General features: G+C 43.6%; 1 protein-coding gene across 5 annotated transcripts in view; it reads right to left on the bottom strand.

The window, feature by feature from the left end:
* Positions 1–15260, bottom strand: part of kmt2a (lysine (K)-specific methyltransferase 2A) — a 187196-nt gene that overhangs the window by 129934 nt on the left and 42002 nt on the right. For all 5 annotated transcript variants that reach the window (XM_085967740.1, XM_085967741.1, XM_085967744.1 and 2 more), the window contains exons 2-3: positions 14654–14732; positions 2643–5293 (exon numbers count right to left, since the gene is read on the bottom strand). In XM_085967740.1, the coding sequence (XP_085823866.1) occupies positions 2643–5293; positions 14654–14732 (2730 nt within the window). The remainder of the gene's footprint in view (positions 1–2642; positions 5294–14653; positions 14733–15260) is intronic.

Raw genomic sequence — 15260 nt, 5'->3', positions numbered from 1 at the left:
TGTGTTTAACACAAAAAACATAAAACAGAAAACATCCCAAGATATTTTACAGTGGGTGGGGTGGGCGGAGGAAACATAACTAAAAGGAATGAAGGAGGGACACTAAACTGTGTTAGGACAGTTAGGAGAGGTGACGGAAAGCTTGATTGTAAAAATGGGTTTTGAGGAGGTTTTTAAAAGGCGGAGACAGAAGTGAAGAGACAGAGCGCCTCAGGTAGGGAGTTCCAGAGAGCACAACCAAGGCACCTGAGGGCTCTGTCACCAAAACATGGGATGAAGACGGAGGGAGGAGGGTGCACAAGTATGCAGCTACCATACTTGTGCCAACACCATGCTATGAACAAATGGTAGGGGACATGCAACATGGGGTGACTATCCTTCTGATTTTCCCCATTATATTTTGGAGGTGTATAGTCCCCAACTTGTTGCAACCCCATAATTGAAGCAGGGACTTGCTGTCTGGGGAAAATGAAGCTGAACTCTCTGGAACAGCATATTTGAGTCCCAATTTAATTTAACACTTATTTCCCCAACACATTTCATTAATTTTCCTCCGCATTTTTTTAAAACCCATCCACGTGGTTCCCTGACAAAAAGGGTGAAGGAAATGCTTTTAGGCTATTGCCAATGTAGTCCATATCAAGCTGTTATGAGGTGCACCAGAGCAGTTCAAGTTTACAGCACAGAAGGAAGCCATTTGATCGATCATGTCTGAGCCTGCTAGAGAAATCTAAAACTAATCCCATTGCTCAGCGCTCTCCCCATAAGCAATGTAATTTTCCCCTTTTTCAAATATTTATCCATTTTCCCCCTAAATGATGCAATGGTCTTTGCCTCAACTAATCTGTGACAAAACCCGGCTCCAACAGCGCTCTGCGTAAATAAATTGCTCCCAACCTCCTCTTTGCTCTGTCATGTCCACCTGTTCTATCTCCCTGGTAAATACCGAAACTAAATAATGATTTAATATTTCTGCCATCTCCCTATTGTTACCTGTGGCATTGTCCTGTCTATCCCTTAATGGCCCTATTCCCATTCCAACCTTCCTTTTTTTATTGAGGTGCCTGTAAAATATTTTACTATTTTGTTTTATGTTCCTTGATAATTTAATTTCATAGTTCCTCTTTGCCTTCCTAATTGTTTTTTTGACTTCTCTCCTAACCCCTTTGTATTCTCTCTTATCATGCACTCCCCTGCTGTCTATGTACTTAATGTATGCCTCTTTCCTTACCCTCAATTGTTCCCTTATGTCTTTATTTATCCATGGAGTCTCATTAGTGTTTAGCTTGTTCTTTCCTTTTCGCGGAATATAATTTTCCTGCACTCTGTTGAACACCATTTTAAATGTTTCCCATTGTCGTTCTACATCGGTGTTTGCCAATATTGTTGCCCTTTTTATCTTCCTAAGTTCTATTCTCAGCCCCTCAAAATCAGTTTTTCTCCAATCTATTAACCTGGTTTTTGTCATACTTATGTCCTTCTCTATTATCATCTTAAAGCATATTATATTATGGTCACTATTGCCTAGATGTTCCCCTACTTTTACTTCTCTTATCTGCTCTGGCTCATTCCCCATTAATAGATCCAATAGTGAATCCTCCCTTGTTGGGCTTTTTACATATTGGGTTAGAAAGGAGTCCTGTAGACACTGTAGGAACTCCATTCCCTTATCCCCTTTATCTACCTCTTCTGTCCAATTAATATCGGGGTAGTTGAACTCCCCCATGATTATTGTCCTATGATTTTTACTCATTTCTCGAATTTGTCTGTATATTTCTTCCTCCACCTCCCTTCCACTATTAGGTGGTCTGTAGACTATGCCTATTAGTGCGATTGATCCTTTATTATCTTTTATCTCTATCCATATGGATTCTATTTTTGTCTTGCTGATATCTACGTCCCTTTTTTCTACTGTCATTGTTATCCCTAATAAGTACAGCTACTCCACCTCCCCTTTTCCCCCCTCTATCTTTTTTAAATGTTATGTCCTGCGATGTTTAATTCCCAGTCCTCATTTTTCTGTAGCCATGTCTCAGTAATCTCTACTATGTCTGGTTCCTCCCAATCCATGATTGCCTCCAGCTCCCCTGTTTTATTACGGACACTGTGTGCATTGCTTCACAGACAGTTTAACTCATTTTTAATAGGATTTCCTCTTACTTTATGTTCAAATACTAGCCGGCACAAAAGTAAAAACTGGAACTTGACAAGTAAGATCAGATGAAACTTTTTTGACTTAAAGGATAACAGAATTGTAGAATAATCCACCAGGAGGGACCACTGAACCAAACAGTAAAAATGGGATCAAGACAATCAGATACATTTTCAAGAGAGAAGAGACTTAGGAATATGGTGGGAGCTAAGTGACGTTGAATTGATTTATGAAAAAGGACCTCTACCTGTTCCTAACATTTCTTAGGTACTGTTTTCAACATTTTTAATTCCTCAACAAGGTTATTCCGCAATTGTTAAGCATGTAAACGTTAGAAATTAGTTTGATGGAAACTAGTATTCAACAACAACTTGCATTTATATAGCGTTTTTAACATAGTAAAACATATCAGTATGCCATTTCTGAAACAACTGTTACCTCAAAGACAAATAAATGTTCTTTATAAACAAACTTATATCAAAAGAATTACCTGGGATTTTGTCGGATCAGCTATTTTTAATGACTTGCTCTTTTCGATCTTGCAGAGCTGTGCTTTGGCTCTTCTCAGCAGGTTTGCCACTCTCTTATCAGTCGTTGGCATTTTGTCTGCTTGTGCCAGCATGCTACTAATAGCGGGTTTAAGAGTACCGGACGAGAGCATGGAGGTAATGGAAGAATGTTGAGGAGGCTTGTCTTTATTGCCTATGGAAGCAGCTGCACTGCTTTCAGTATCACCCGTCACAGGCCCTACCTCTTCAGATCCCAGTCTGCCTTTCTTGGAGTTTTTATTCTTCACATCAGACAGTGTTAAGGGAGGACCATCTCCCAGTGCCACTGCACCTTTATCTGTTGAAATTGACTTTTTGGCTCTCCCCGAAGCTTTTTTCACTGAAGATGAAGCAGCTCCATCCTCTGCAACAGCTCTGTCTTCATCCATTGTCCTAGGAAAAAGAAACAATGGTGCAGGACTCGGAACCTCTGTCCCCTTACTCTGAGACTTCTTTTCTTTTTCTTTCCTTGTTTCTCGTTTATTTTCCTTCTCTTTGTCTCGGTCCCTGTCTTTCTCGGATCCTCTCTCGGTATCTTTCTCTTTGGGTAAATCTTCAGCTAGCTTGTCTTTGTTTTTCCCTTTGTCCTTTTGGGCGCTGGGTGCTAGTGATGGAAACAACGGAGATGTTGGACTGGCCGAGTCTACAGAGAAGCTGTCCCCTGGAGTGCTGGTCTGTCTAGCTGCCAGCTTTGTTCTACCATCTTTATCCTTCACTGTTCCCTCAGACTGCACCAAACTACCAAGAGGGGGAGTTAAGGCACCGGTTAGGATGGAGCTTACAGGAGATGAGGAGGCTACAGATGTCTGTGGAGTGATTGGCGATAAATCTGTAGAAATTAGTCGCCCACTTCTGGTTCTCATGGAGTGCGAGGGAGATTTTGGATCAGTGCGGCTTGGAATATGCATCTCTTTCTTCTTCCTTCTGGAAGAATGCCCTTTACCTGAGCCAGAAACCGAAGATCGACCCGCAGTGTGCGGCGACACAGTAACAGACTCGAAAATCCTGGAGTGAGCTTCACTAGGAGTGAACCGTGGAGCACGGAGTAAGGGACTTCTCTTATGAGTATCAAACCTGGAGGCCGGGTGAAGCGAAGAGAAAAATCGAGGTGGCGGGGTGCTGGAGGACGCGTGGAACCTGGATGGCAAGCCAACATCTTCAGGAGTCAGTGGTGACGTTATGAAGTTATCGAATATCGGCTTGCGGATGAGTCCCTCTTTGGCATACTTTGCTGAGGAGAAGTACTGATGTGATTCTGGCCTCAGGTTTTTGAGAGACGTCCACTTAAACGTCGGCTCTCTCAAGATAGACTTCCGCTTCTCTGGCAGAGTTGTTGGTGGTGGAATGAAAGGTATTGTTGGAGGCATCAGCCAGGGAGAGTGATCAGACATGTTTGAAGATTGCTGTAAGGGAGGGGGAGGAGAAAGCAGGGGTGGTGGAGGAGAAGACGATGTTGGCTGTGGTGATGAAGTTGACAATTTCTTGCTCGCCGTACTGCTTCTTTCCGTCATTGAGAATCGGTGACCTTTTTTGTCCACGCCTCCCGGTTCACTAGATTGCGCGGCATTTAAGCAACTGTGCAAGTCTGTGGACTGACTTGATACTTCAGGAAGAGTCTGCAGTTCATCAGATGCCTGTGAATCAGTGGAGGTGACACTGGGACTGCTTGACCTTGAAGAATCAGAGGACATTTGTGAAGAATGCTGTGAAACTGCACTGGACTTCTCACTAGACCCACAAGATATTGTGCTGAACCGACTAGTTGGAGTTGACTCCAGGCGTGGAACTTTGACAGGAGGAACGTAGCTGTCATCTTCAATAAACCTTTTTGGAGTCTTAATTATCCTTGAAGAAATGGCACTGATTACTGGCATGATAAACTGACGAATATTTTTCGGCTGAGGTGAAGCCATCCTTTTCTGCGCTCCTTTTTTGGCTCTCTGCAGGAGCTGCTTTGCAATAGTTGCATCAGTTCTTTTTGTGACAGGAACGACTCTGACTGGTTTAGTTATCCTGCGGGGTCTCTGTCTGACAGCAGGCTTCACCTCCTTGGTCACTGACTGTTTTGGCGCTGGTGTGGCATCCTTCTCCTTACGTAATCGCTTTTGTTTCTTAGGTTGTGGTGCAACAAGTAGCTTTGGAACGGTCTTCAAGCGCTCTGAAGATGGCGGCCTCCCTCTCCTCCGTTCAATCTTCCCCCCATTGCTGTTTATTTGTAGTTTAGCTTTCTTCAATTTGGACTGCAAAGGCGACAGTTTGACCGCTCTTAGCTTCTTTAATTTTGTTGCCTGCTGCAATAATGCAGAAGGTTTCTTTTTCACTTTCTTTTCTTTTTCATTTTTTTGTTTCTCTGTTTTCCCATTTGTCGTCTCTTTCTTGTCATGTGAAATATGAAGCTTTGGATTGCTCAACACTGGAGGCCGGCCCCTCCTCCTCTCCCCGCTGCTTAATTCTTGCTTCTTTTCCTTTTCTACAGGCTTCAACTCAGGCTTGTTTGGAGGGGACAGTGCAGAGGATGAATCTGATAACACGTCTGAGCTCTGAGAAGAAAATGTCCTTTGTCTTCCTCGAAGCTTCCTTTGAGGTGATTCGACTAAAAGTTAAAAATAAATTTTTACGTTAGATTTTATGAAAAATCTCCACAATATATTCACTGCAACACAAATTACTTCACCCATAGTACAGTAGTACTGATAAAAAGAAAAAAAACACAAATGCTGAAGAAAATACAAAGCAGTTTTCATGAAGGATCTACAACCAATACATTTTACTCTCTTTCCCGATGCTGATGGCCCTGCTGTTTCTGTTCACGCCAGCTAGCATAGGACTTTAGGTGCTCACTTCACAGTCAATTCAGGTTGATTGGGCAGCTCTACTAGATGGGGATAGATCTGATAGGGATAAAAAATGCAGTATCTTTAAAATCACTGCAATGCAAAAAGAAGCCATATACGTCCCTAAAATCAAAAGAAGGGCACATGGTGGAACGCAGCCAGGGTGAGTAACTAGTCGTGTGCAAGGACTAATCAGATTTAAGCAGAAATATTTTTACAGATTACTCTCAGATGAACAGGGATAGGTATTGTGCTCAGCTTACGGCAACGAGCGTAGTAGCTATCAGAGCAGCCAAAAGGTCAGTGAAAATGGTGTTTATGGATAATTGCGATAGCAATAGTAAAATCCATTTTTAATTATATTAGGAGTGAGAGGTGGAGAGGAACATCTGGGACCAGGGGTTGGGAAAGGAGCATCGGTGGCTGGGGGTCAGGAGAGGGGCATTGGTGTCCGGGATGGGTGCCAGTGGTCAGCAGCGGTCCTCGTGGTTTTAATGTAGGGTCGAGTGGAGAATTCCTGCTCCTCCTGGCTCCACATTCAGGCTAGTATATTTTAAAATGTTACCATTTTGGTTGTGGCTTTTAAGGGCCGCCTGTTAAGCCACATGTTTTCCTGAACATAGCCAGCACTGGCTGCTTCAGGGCAATCCAATATTGCAGAGAGGGCCTCAAACAGTCAACAGGCCCCTTAACGCCTATTTCAGGCACTGGCCATGGCCTATACCAATATGGCGGGCAGTGAGCTTCCGGCTCGTAATGAGCATGTGCTTACTGCCCACCATATTGGAGGCTTTAAGAGGCAGCTCGATCAAATTTCTAGGCCCTAATATTTGGACTTTCAACAAGCTTCTGACAATGTGTCCATGTGTCATAACTTGGGGTTGTTCTCTTTAGAGCAGAGAAGGTTAAAAGGAAATGTGATAAAGGTGCTGAAAATAATGAACGGTTTTGATAAGAGTAAATGAGAAACTGTTTCCAATGGCAGAAGGGTCGGTAACCAGAGGGGACAGATTTAAGGTAATTGGCAAAAGAACCAGAGGCGTCATGAGAAAACATTTTTTTACACAGCGAGTTGTGATCTGGAATGCACTGCCTGAAAGCAGATTCAATAGTAACTTTCAAAAGGGCATTGGGTAAATGCTTGAAACACATTTACAGGGCTATGGGGAAAGAACAGGGCAGGGGAGTGGAATTAATTGGATAGAGCTACCAAAGAGACAGCACAGGCAGGATGGGTCAAATGGCCTCCTTCTGTGCTGTATCATTCTATGATTCCATGGTACGATAGAGTCCTGTGGGATTGGAAGGTAGGTCCTGGGTTGGACAGGAAATTAGTTGCATTCTCATGGCTGAATGGTTGTCATTAACAGTAGCAGCTCCATGTGTTAGGACTGCTACTCTTCATGAACTACATCAGTGATCTGGACGAACCTTTGAGAAGAAGCAATTACAATCTGATCTAGCTGTGATGGGGGAATAATCCCACCTCTGGCAGATGACATTTAATGTAGATAAATCTAGTGACCACCAGCTGTTATCCTGTCTGTCTCATTCGCAGGTTCGTATGTACGCAACTCCAAGTACTCCCAAAAAAAACAACAAAACAAAATTTTCTGGTTTGAAGCAGGCATCTCTGTCTTTTTTAAATGAAAACAGACATCTTGGAAATTACAGAAAACTTAATTGTATTAATTTACATCAGATTTTTGCAATTTTTAAACATCAGCATCCATATCATGTAACAAGAGAGTAAGGAGCGGAGAAGCATCCACATTTGTTTCTTGAAAAAGCCCCACTGGGATTGGCAGTTTCCCACACCAACCAAAGTGGGCCTTCTAGTTTTACAAGAGAATAACAACAATGGTTACAGTATGTAGTCTAGCTAGTTACTGACAATACATAAAATCAGCTGACAATGTATCAGGAATTCAGTAACTTCTACATGGAAGGACAAGAACACGGGATAAGGTAGATGGCTGAAGGTACATCCAGTGCTGAGGATTTAATACACCTTTTGTGCATTAGTGAACTAGGTAGACTCAATGGTGCTTTGAGTTAGTACACTGCTTTCATCTCTGAGGCATGAGGGTGATTGTAGCCTAGGCAGATGCAATAAATCTTTCCCCTCTCTCTAAGGATCACATATGAAATGGGTTTAGGCTAAAAGTGTCCAACTTTTTGTCTTCATGAGCCTCCTGGGTGTATACATTGGAGCCTAATGTGCCACAAAGGAAGCTTAAGTTCATGCATCTATTAATTTATGATTATCTCAAGCTAACAGATCTTTGTATTCTGTTACAGGATTTATCCAGCTATGAGGTAACAGCACTAAAGGAAGCCTTGTCCAAACCTCCGATTATTGAAATTCAAACAGCACAAGCTAGCAAGTTAATACAAGCACAAATAGAACGGAGCTGCACAGGCTCATGGGCATCATGGATCAAAGGCCATGATTTGAAACCCTGGTTTAGGCTTTCTCTGTCCAGTAACTGGCTACAGCCTACACATGCAGCAACTGCAATGTAGAAAATGACCCAAGCCACTTTAGAGATGGAGGGAGAAAAGTAAGATAAAAAAGGATAAAGGAACTGACGCTGAGCCACGGTGAGGGAGTTAGGGGAGATGACCAAAAGGCTGGTCAAAAGATTGGTTTCAGGTTGGAGAGTGAGGTAGAGCCAGAGAAGTAAGAACATAAGAAATAGGAGCAGGAGTCGGCCATTCGGCCCTTCGAGCCTGCTCCGCCATTCAATGAGATCATGGCTGATCTTCTGCCTCAACTCCATTCACCGGCCCTATCGCCATATCCCTTGATGCCCTTACTAGTCAGAAATCCATCGACTTTTGTTTTGAATATACTCAATGACTGAGCCTCCACAGCCCTCTGGGGTAGAAAATTCCAAAGATTCACCACCCTCTGTGTGAAGGCATTTCTTCTCATCTCAGTCCTGAATGGCCTACCCTTTATCCTGAGGCTGTGGCCCCTGGTTCTAGACTCCCCAGTCAAGGGAAACATTCTCCCAGCATCCACCCTATCAAGCCCTGTAATAATTTTGTATGCTTCAATGAGATCCACTCTCATTCTTCTGAATTCAAGAGATTACAGGCCTAGTTTACTCAATCTCTTCTCATACAACAGTCCCGCCATCCCAGGAATCAATCTCGTGAACCTTCGTTGCACTCCCTCTATGGCAAGTATATCCTTCCTTAGGTAAGGAGACCAAAATTGTACACAGTACTCCAGGTGTGGTCTCACCAAGGCCCTTTATAATTGGAGTAAGACTTCTTTACACCTGTACTCAAATCCTCTTGTAATGAAGGCCAGCATACCGTTTGCCTTCCTAATGGCTTGCTGCACCTGCACATTCACGTTCAGTGACTCATGTACAAGGACACCCAGATCCCTTTGAGCATCTGCCTTCCCCAATCTTTCACCATTTAGGAAATACTCTGCCTTTCTGATTTTTCTACCAAAGTGGATAACTTCACATTTATCCACATTATATTCCATCTGCCATATTCTCGCCCACTCAGAGCCTGTCAAGATCCCCTTGAAGCCTCTTCACATCCTCTTCACAACTGACACTGCCACCTAGCTTTGTATCATCAGCAAATTTGGAAATGTTACATTTAGTCCCCTCATCCAAATCATTGATATAGATTGCGAATAGCTGGGGCCCAAGCACTGATCCTTGCGGTACCCCACTAGTCACAGCCTGCCATCCTGAAAAAGACCCGTTTATCCCTCCCTACTCTTTGTTTTCTGTCTGTTAACCAATTTTCAATCCATGCTAGTATATTACCCCCAAATTCCACGTGCCCTCATTTTGTTCACCAACCTCTTGTGTGGGACCTTATCGAAGGCCTTCTGAAAATCCAGATACACATCTACCGGTTCCCCTTTGTCTACTCCACTAGTTACATCCTCAAAGAACACCAACAGGTTTGTCAAACAGGATTTCCCTTTCATAAATCCATGTTGACTCTGCCCAATCTTATTAGTTTCTAAGTGCCCAGTTATTGCATCCTTTATAATAGATTCCAGCATTTTCCCAACTACTGATGTGAGGCTAACAGGTCCGTAGTTCCCCGTTTTCTCTCTCCCTCCTTTCTTAAATTGCTATCCTCCAATCTGCAGGAACCGTTCCAGAATCTATAGAATTTTGGAAGATGACAACCAATGCGTCCAATATCCCAATGGCCACCTCTTTCAAAACCCTAGGATGTAGGTCATCCGGTCCTTGGGATTTATTGGCCTAAAAATTGGGTTGGGGCGCCAAAGTGGCGCAAAAGTCGCCTGAGCACAGGATTTAGCGCAGCGATCAGAGTAATACCGATCGCCAGAAATTCAGTTTCAGTGCCACTCGAGGGACACGGGGCGAGGCTCGAGGCGCTCCGCGTCCCTCTTAGGGCGCTGAAACTGATTATCGGGAAACAGCCGGCAATGCCGCGGGGGGGGTTAGGAGGCCGGGGACGGAGGTGCTGGCAGGCGGCCGCCGAAAAAGCGGCCACCCCGCACCTCCACCTTAACTTGCGCTGCTGCCGGCACAGTAAGGCCCCGTGAACCGGGCGCGGGTAGCGAACGGCGCCATTCGCTACCAAATATCGCGAACGGGGCACGAATGGGGCGCTGCGCACACCGTTGACGTCATCGGTGGCGGCGCAGCGCAAATGCCTAACGCCACCATTAGCGCCCCTACTGAATATCGCGGGAGACGCAGCCAGTGGCGCTACAGCTACTGACTGCCTCTTGAGGCGCTAACAGGTGGCGCTACTCACCCAATTTCTCCCCCATTGACTTTTAGTCCCATTAATTTTGCTAGTACTGTTTTTTTACTACTAATAATTTCTTTAAGTTCCTCATCCTCATCACACCGTTGCTTTTCTCGTATTTCTGGGAGGTTTTTTGTGTCTTCCTCCGTGAAGGCAGAAGCAAGGTATTTATTTAATTTCTCTGCCATTTCCTCATTCCCCATTATAAATTCTCCCATCTCTGACTGTAAAGGACCTACATTTACCTTCGCCAGTCTTTTCCTTTTCACATACCTATAGAAGCTTTTACAATCTGTTTTTTCGCTAGTTTGTGCTCATATTCCATCTTCCCTTTCTTTATCAATTTCTTGGTCCCCCTTTGCTGATTTCTAAAAAGATCCCAATCCTCAGGCAGATCGCTTTTCCTGGCAACTTTATAAGCTTCCTCCTTTGACTTAATACTAGCTTTAATTTCCTTTTTTAGCCATGGTTGGATCACTTTTCCTTTTGGGTTTTTATGCCCTAGAGGAATATATGTTTGTTGCAAATTATGCATTATTTCCTTGAATGTTAGCCTTTGTATGTCCACCTTCATACCTTTTAGTGTAGTCTAATCTACCATGGCCAATTTGTCCCTCATACCTTTGTAGTTTCCTCTGTCTAGATTGAAGACCTTAGTTTCAGATTGGACTACATCACTCTCAAACTTAATATAAAATTCAATCATATTATGGTCACTTGTCCCTAAAGGCCCCTTTACCACAAGATTATTGATTAGCCCTTCTTCATTACACAGTACCAGATCCAGAATAGCCTGTTCCCTGGTTGGTTCCTCCACATACTGATCTAGGAAACCATCTCGCATGCATTCCAAGAATTCATCCTCCACACCATTAGTGGTCATTTGATTTACCCAGTCAATATGTAGATTAAAGTCCCCCATAATTACCGTATTGCCCTTGTTATATGCACTTCTAATTTCTTGATTGATACCGTGCCCTACATTACCACTACTGTTTGGTGGCCTATACACAGCTCCCACCAATGTTTTCCGCCCTTTGCTGTTTCTTAGCTCCACCCAAACTGATTCCAGTTCTACATCACGATCTGCCGAGCCAAGATCTTTTATCTCAACCGTACCGATCTCCTCCTTTATTAACAGCGCTACGCCACCTCCTTTTTCCTTTTTGTCTGTCCTTCCTAAATGTTGAGTACCCTGGAACGTTCAGTTCCCAGTTTTGGTTACCCTGCAACCATGTCTCAGTAATGGCAATTATATCATACCCATTTACTTTTATTAGTGCCATTAATTCATCCACCTTGTTGCATGGATGTTACGTGCATTTAGATAAAGTGCCTTCAACTTTGCCTGTTTAATATTTTTCTGCACTTTGACCCTCTTTAATGTTGGCCTTTGTTTCTGCTCCCTACTAGTTTTGCTGACTACTTTTCTAACTTGCACTTCCAGTTTTGTTTCTCTCCGTTCTGGGCCCACACTTAGGTTCCCAGCTCCCTGACAAACTAGTTTAAATCCTAGTTTAAGTATAGGGACTAATTCTACAGTGGAGCAGCGGTGAAAACGTCCACCATCAATGGTGGTGAAAGGAAGGGGGAATGCACAAAAAGCCAAAGTTGAAGGACCAAAGAGAGAATACAGAGCTGGAGGAGACCGCAGGGGAATCTGAAAACAAGGACATGTATTTTAAATTCAATGCACTGGGTAACAAGAAGCCAATACAGACCAGCAAGAATGGGGGTGAAAGGCCAATGGGACTTAGTGCAGGGCAAGATATGAACGGCTGAGTTTTGGACAAGTTGGAGTTTATGCAAAGTGAAGAATGGAAAGCCAACATGGGCATCAGAGAACTAAGTTCTAGATGTGACAAGACCATGCATAACTGCCTTTGTAAGTAAATGTTTCAGCAGCAGTGGGAATGAGGTCAGAGGAGGCAGGCAATGCTGCCCAGGTGGAAGTATGCAGTCGTAGAGATGGATAGGAGAAGGGCTTTGAAGCATAGCTCTGGTTTGAGCAGGACATCAATTTGCATGGTCTGGTTCAGCTGGATCGAGCGGCCAGGAAGGAGAGTCAGTGGCAAGGGAGCAGTGTTTAAGGCAGGGGGCAAAAATTATGGCTTTGATCCTTCTGATGTTCAGTTAGAGCAAGTTGTGACTCATCCATGACTTGATGTTGCAAAGGCAGTCTGACAGCACAGATATTGTCATAGGATCAAGGAGAGTGGTGGAAAGGTGGTTAGATATCAATATACATGAAATGTTGACCCCATGCCTACAGATGATGTCATTGTGGGGTAGTATGTAGATGAGGAAGAGGAGAAGGCCAAAGATAGATTCTTGGGAGATTCCAGAGAAAGACATGTTGTGCAAGAAGAGAAGCCATTGCTGCAAATACTCAGATTACGTTCAGACAGGTAAGAACGGAACCATGCAAGGGCAGTCCCATGGAGCCGGACAACAAGGGGAGGCAACAGCAGAGGATGGTGTATCAAGCACTGCAGAGAGGTCTCAGAGGATATGGGGGGATAATGCACCACAGTCACAATCACAGAGAATGTCACTAACAAAACCATGCACAATTCTGCCATAAATTGTCAATCGCACTCAAAAGCCAGAAGTGTATTTAGAATCATGGACTGTTACAGCGCAGAAATAGGCTATTTGGCCCATCAAGTCTGTATCAGTGCGTTTCTCCACAGAAGAGCTCAAGTCTAATCCCATTCTCATACTGGCTGCTCTTGTCGTTCAGAATCTACTTTGCCAATTAACTAGATCATTAGCCTTTAAAAGAACTCATGAGCCTAAATTTACCAATTTAGATGGGAAAGGAAAAATTTACAGAGCTATGGGGAAAGAGCAGGGGAATGGGACTAATAGGCAGCTCTTTCAGAGAGCCAGCACAAGCACGATGGGCCAATTGGCCTCCTTCTGTGCTGTATGATTCTATGGGGTTTGTAACACTGGTGTTAACCCACTTTTGATTAAAATCAACATTAAAGTAGTGCTGATTGGAAAATCAAATCTATGCTGTAAACTTTGATTCAACAGTTTGAGGCAGAGAAAGCCACATTCTAATCATCCTCTGCATATAGATTTTTTTCTAATCTTCCTTTTAATTCTTTTTGTGATTATCTTAAATTTGTGCCCTCTTATTGCCACCTCGCCCTTAGAAGTGTCCACTGGGTTCTGGCATTGAGTGGCCTGAGGAGTGGTCTTTAATAGGCCACTCAAAAATGGCCCAAAATTATTTTCATCCTTTATTTTTGTGCGGCGAGAAAAGGCTGCTCCTCCTGGCCCCACAGAAACGCTCTGTCCCGCTGCCAGCCCATGCACAGCCCCACCGAGGATCACCACTCCCCCTCCAGCACGATGGTCAGCCGGCTTCCCGCAGGAGCTGACCAGTTTCTCGCTCTCCCCAACCAGCAAGTTCCATCAGAGTGAAGCTCACCGGATCCATGCAAAATAGCTTGGCCTCACGGCAGCAACAATAGGCAGGCAGCGCCCATCAAACCACATGTATTGCGTCAAAAGTTAAAATCAGCCCAGTGAGTATATGTATAATAATAATAACTTATGAAAAACAATATTTTCCAAATGTCTAAAGGTGAAAAGTCTAGCAGCGTTTGAAAACTGCTGACATAAATTCTCAGGAGTCCATACTATCTTTATAAACCTTTTTAAATTCCTAAAGGAGCAATCCCTACTATACTCCTGCTGAAATATCAAAATATGAGCTGGAAGAATTTACAATTCCATTACAGTGGACCTTAGTGATTTTTCTTCCATTATGAATCAGAGATTTGTGCACAATATCATGGTACAAAGATTAAAATGTTAAAACAGAATCATATGAGCTCTACTGATGGCAGAGTAAGTGCATTCCCCGGTGAAGCATTAAACCATGCAAACTAGGAGGGCAGCAATTGGGCCAGAAACAGGATGAAGAAAAAAAAAAATCAGCTCGAATTTGGCTCCGGATCGCTACCTAGCAACATCTGCTCGGAAGTAGGCACATGTGGATAGCAGGTGAGGACAGGGCCAGGCTCAGCTTTGATGCACCTTGTGGTCCAACAACATACAGTCCAGCTCACACAAGACGACTGGCCATTTGGATAAGGCATGAGTGAGAATGCCAACACCTATGAAATGATATCCAGTGGGAGTCAGGATCTACAGCAATGGGCAGAAACCAGGAAAAGATTTAAGAATTGTAACTTCAACCCTGGAAATTGGGACTGTTTTTGTTTAATGAAAGCCAGCTTAAAACTTCAGCAAAATACAACCGGTGAATTTTGTCTCATGTTGAAGGTTTTTTGTGTCTATATAACAGACAGCACAAAAAAGGCAACCTTTACCTCTCAGGGTTCTGAAATGGCATCTTGTAGGGCTTCGTACGCTGTTGTCATCTGAGCAGAAACCCAAAAACTGTTCATCCTGAAAGACAAATATGATCAAAATGTAAAATCAGAAAAACACATCTGACTACACTTGGACTGTGTTTAACAGCAACGGGGTCCACTTTGACTTTTGGACGACCGACTGGCAGAGTGCCACCCATTCCAGTGGTGAAGAGGCCCTGGCATCATTTAAATATGGCAAGCGAGCTGCATCAGGGCGCCAAACAGGTATCCCGGTGTAGCTCGCCGGATTGAAGTCTCAACATTGGCCGTGGCAACCACCAGAATAGTAAGTTTAGTGAAGGTAAAGAACAAACCTGCTTTTATATTGCCTTTCACATCTTCAGGACACCCCAAAGTTCTTTACAGTTGATGAATTACTTTTAAGTGTAGTCATTGTTGTTATGTAGACAAATGTCAAATCCAATTTGCGCACAGCAAGATCCCAAACTCAAAGTACTGAAGCTCTATTTATAAGATTGGCTTGCAACAGCTGGCAAGTCTCACTCACTAGAATGACACTCTTGTTTTAGCTTAAATGTTGATTCCTATCAGCTCTTCCACC

Source organism: Somniosus microcephalus, chromosome 26 (genome assembly GCF_052327205.1).
Source record: "Somniosus microcephalus isolate GS21.2 chromosome 26, FLI_Smic_1.0, whole genome shotgun sequence".
NCBI lineage: Eukaryota > Metazoa > Chordata > Chondrichthyes > Squaliformes > Somniosidae > Somniosus > Somniosus microcephalus.
The sequence above is the reverse complement of the archived record's forward strand: the minus strand, read 5'-3'. Positions and strand labels throughout refer to the sequence as shown.